This window comes from Condylura cristata, unplaced genomic scaffold (genome assembly GCF_000260355.1).
Source record: "Condylura cristata isolate star-nosed mole 26May11 unplaced genomic scaffold, ConCri1.0 scaffold00041, whole genome shotgun sequence".
Taxonomy (NCBI): Eukaryota; Metazoa; Chordata; class Mammalia; order Eulipotyphla; family Talpidae; genus Condylura; species Condylura cristata.
This window is the reverse complement of record NW_004567142.1, coordinates 6,992,632-6,996,726: the sequence shown is the minus strand read 5'-3', so window position 1 is coordinate 6,996,726 and position 4,095 is coordinate 6,992,632. Positions and strand designations below refer to the sequence as shown.

The 4,095-nt window shown below is 69.1% G+C and overlaps 1 protein-coding gene across 1 annotated transcript in view; it reads left to right on the top strand.

Moving 5' to 3' along the window:
- The first annotated feature begins 2,157 nt into the window (after positions 1–2,157).
- The window catches only part of FAM71E2 (family with sequence similarity 71, member E2), a 4,841-nt gene continuing 2,903 nt past the window's right edge, over positions 2,158–4,095 (top strand). Inside the window, exons 1-7 of the mRNA XM_012733556.1 lie at positions 2,158–2,307; positions 2,430–2,584; positions 2,654–2,912; positions 3,171–3,195; positions 3,288–3,352; positions 3,435–3,538; positions 3,792–3,996. Of these exons, the coding sequence (XP_012589010.1) occupies positions 2,158–2,307; positions 2,430–2,584; positions 2,654–2,912; positions 3,171–3,195; positions 3,288–3,352; positions 3,435–3,538; positions 3,792–3,996 (963 nt within the window). The remainder of the gene's footprint in view (positions 2,308–2,429; positions 2,585–2,653; positions 2,913–3,170; positions 3,196–3,287; positions 3,353–3,434; positions 3,539–3,791; positions 3,997–4,095) is intronic.

The following is a 4,095-nucleotide window of genomic DNA, read 5'->3' as shown; positions in this document are numbered from 1 at the left end:
CCCCGCCGGTCCCCGCTGCCCACAGCCCTCAGCCTGACTCCAAGCTCCTGCCCAGAAGCCAAACTGCCCGAGAGCAGAGAGCCCCTCCGTCACCAAAATGCCCCCTGGACGTCCTGCGACCAGTCCTCACCTCCCAGGGGCGGGGAAATGCCAGGTCCCCAGGTCCAAGGATTCCAGACGCTGAACCCCAAACCTCTGAACCTGAGTCTGAGGTTCCCAGACCCTGACCCCCAAGAGTGGCTTCCCCAAGCCCCCTGTCCAAGGCTCTGAGACCAGGTGACTTTAGACCCCAGTTCCTGGGCCTGGACCCCAACAACATGCCCCTCAAATTCCAGCTTATGGTCAGAGATCCCCAGACATGAGCCCCAAGCCTTCACTCTTGAGTCCTGAGCTCGGGGGCGAGACACCCCAGATCCCTCAGCTCTTGCCAGGGTCATGCCTGGTTCCAAAGGCTTGGGCCCCACCCCCGGGAGCCCAGCCTGAATTTCACGAACCCCACATCCCGAAGGACTCCCTGTCTAGACACCGTCACCCCACAGGCCGGGGACCCCGGGAACAAGTGGTGCGACCCCCCAGCCCGACCCAGCCGTGACCCCGCGCCCGCCCAGGCCCCTGCGTGCCTGCGCTTGTGGCTAACCCTCTGCTCTCTCCCCACAGACTGCACGCCTCGCCCTGCCCCAGGCGCCCCCGGACCCGCCCCCGCCCCCAGTGGCACCCCCAGCCTCAGCCTGGGGGGGCATCAGGGCCGCCCACGCCGTCCTGGGGGGGCTGCACCTGACTCTGGACTGGGCGGTGCGGGGCCTGCTGCTGCTGAGGGCCAGGCTGTGAGCCGCCGCTGCGTCCCCCAAGCCAGACCGTATTTATTTATTTATTGCGGGACTGGGGTGTGGCAGCCAGGAGACACCCCGCGCTTCCCCTAGGCAGCGGCCGTCCGCCGGGAGTCCCTGGCGGGCACACGCCTTATTTATACTTATTTATTTAGGGTGGCCTGAGGCTCTGGCCGCAGTGCCCCAGGGCCCGGGACCCCGCGCCCCCCGGCCAGAGGAGCACAGGCGTTATTTATTGACAGGGACTCTGCGTCGGGGTGGGGACGGGAGAGCAGGCCTGGGCTCTCCACACGCAACGGTGAGCAGCGCTGCGCGGCCCCGGGGGAGCTGCGTCCTGCTGGCCCCGACTGGGGCGGGGCAGGGCCCACGGCTCCCTCCGAAGGCTGCCCAGCCCCTGTGGGCGCCAAGGTTATTTCCTGGAAGACCCCGAAGGACGGCCGTGACCGGCGGGACGGAGCTGGGTAGCCCGGCGGCCTGCAAGCCCAGTGCCGGGGTGGCCAGGGCTGCGGGCAGACGCAGGCGCAGACACGGGGCGGCGGCTGGACCCCTCCCGCCCCGGCCTTTACAGCCCATTCCAGAAGAAAGCACTGGAACGGGACGCCGGCCGCCTCAGGGTGGGGGGATGGCAGTGGGCGGTTTTTATTATTATTTGTACTTGTATCATCAGAATTTCTACAGTGACTGTGTATTTTGCATGACACTTTCTAGAAACATAATAAAGACTATTTTTAGAACTTCAGAATACCAGCCCCTCCTCGTACTATGTGGGGTTCCACTTAAGTGACCCCACCCCGACCCACGTTACCGGTGGTGGAAACTGAGGCTCAGGAGGGCGCCTGTGGGTCAAGGTCACACGGCTGGGGACACACAGGACACCGGGCAGCAGCCACGGGCAGGCACTGGGACAGGGAACCCGGCTGGGGGAAGGGTCGGCTCTGACGCAGGGTCCAGCGAAGGGACAGGGGCCATGTGGGGCTGTGTCAGCCCCCTAAAGGAACTGTCCAATCACAGTGTCCAGACGGGCACCCCACAGTCAGACCTGGGGTCTCCGGCCACGTCCCGTGGAGAAGGAGGCCGGGAGAGCCCCCAGGAAGAGGCCTGTGTGTCCGATGAGGTCACAAAGCTCTTGCTGAGGGCTCCTCCCCCAGGCCAGGGCTGTCCACCTGCAGCCCCTGGCCAAGCCCCGGAGGGCCACCTCTGGAGGCGCTGAGCTCCCTGGGGCGCAAGAAGCAGGCCCTGGGCAGTGGCAGTGGGGCGCGGCCAGGCGGCTGCAGGTCCCGGGCGGGCAGGTTCCTGGCTCCCGCCGGTAGCCCACCCTGCCACTTCCGCCATGAACCGGCTCTGGAACATCAGGCGCATGGACCCCCTGCGGGGCTCCCCAAAGTGGGTCCCAACGCTGGGAGAGCTGCAGAAGACCCTCCAGAAGGGCGAGTACCTGCCCCTCCGCCCGCTGCCCATGTTCGAGAGTAACTTTGTGCAGGTTCCCAGCGCTCGGTGCCCGGGGGCCCGGGGCCGCCATCCCGGGCGGGGAGGGGCGTGGGTCTGAGGGCGCCAGGCGCCTTGGAGGAAGGGGTGGTCCCAGCCCCTCTCGCTGGCCCCCAGGTGACCAATCGAGGGAGCCCTGTGTACGTGCACCACGGCGCCAACCGGCTGACCATGGGCGTGGCCGCCTCCCTGCCAGGCCTGGTGCTGCCCGACATGCTGCTGATCGCGCGGCCCCCCGAAGGCCGGGATGGCCCCAACGTCGTCCTCACCAGGTGCCTGCACCCCCCACCCTGCCGCCCCGCCCCCCCTCCTGCTACCACCGCCATCTCCCGCCTCCCCAGGATGATCCCCCTGGACCTGGCCCAGCTGTACGTGCACGACCTGACCGCCTGGCGCCTGAAGCTGCGCCTGGTCACTGGCCACTACTACTACCTGGAGCTGGACGCCCCCGACAGCGAGGTGGCCTTCCTGTTCAACCGCTGGATCCGCCTCATCAACCTGCTCCAGGAGCCCAGCACCACCTGGGTGCCCAGGGCTGCCCACACGCCCAGCTTGGGCCTGGCCAGCGCCACTGCACCTGCCTCCACCTGGCGCCTCCAGGTGGGGCCGACCCGGGAGGGTGGAGAGTGGAGGGCGGACTCCGCAGGCAGAGCGGAGAGCCTGGAGTCCGGGGCCTTGGGGTGGGCTGGGGCCAGCTCCTTGCAGTTTGGAGGGAGCCAGCGCCTGGCCTCTAGGTCTGGGGGAGGGGCCGGCCTGAGCGGCCCTGGGCCAGAGTGGGGGCTGGACCCCTCTGGAGTGGAGCAAGGGACACATGGACCTAGGCGAAAGTGGCCCTGCTGACCCCTCCCCTGTCCACAGGGCCCGCCCCACAGTCAGCGCTCAGGTGAGTCGGCCTGCCGGCCACTCCGCGTCTGGCCACGGCCTGCCCCCAGCGTGGGGTGGGGGTCCGTGGGTCTCAGCCGCCCTCTCTTTCAGTCATGATCGCCCAGCCCACCTTTCCTTACGCGGTGCTGACGCCCCAGAAGCAGAAGAAGGCCAAGGTGAGCCCGGCAGGCGCGGGGCGGGCCGGCCGGCGGCCGGGAGGGGGCCCGCTGACCGCTCTGCGCCCCGCCGCCACCGCAGACCCTCAAGCGCAGATTCAAGTCCCAGGCGGTGGGCGACTCGATGCCGCTCATCTGGTCGAAGCTGGAGCCCGCGGCGGCCGAGGAGGCGCCCGGCGAGAAGACGTAGGCGCGGCGGGCGGGCGGGCGGTCACTCCTCGCGAAGCTGCAGGCGGTAGCGGTGGTAGCGGACCTGGAAGAAGAGGCGCTCGGCCAGCGAGAGGGTCATGCCGGGCAGCACGTAGCGGTCACTCGAGCCCATGTGTCTGAAGCCCAGCGACTCGTAGAGCTTGTGGGCGGCCACCTTGACGGCCGTCGTGCCCAGCACCACGGCGGAGTAGTCGTGCAGCAGCGCGAACTCCAGCACCTTGCGGCCCAGCGCCTTGGCGATGCCCTTGCCGCGGAAGCGGGCGTCCACCGACATGCGCAGCAGCTCCACCGTGTTGTCCGCCTCGTGGGCCCGCGCCGCCACGATGCCCACCACGTTGCCGTCCAGCACGGCCACCCAGAAGCAGGAGCCTGCGGAAGACGGGGCGTCAGGCCGGGACGGGAGCCCCGCCCCCCGCCGGGACACAGGAGGCCCCGTGGGAGGCCGGGGGGCGAGCGCCGCTGCGAACCCGCTGACCCAGGCCTCTCCTGGGCACACAGCCCGGGCCGGCCTAACCCACCCACCGCCGGGCCCA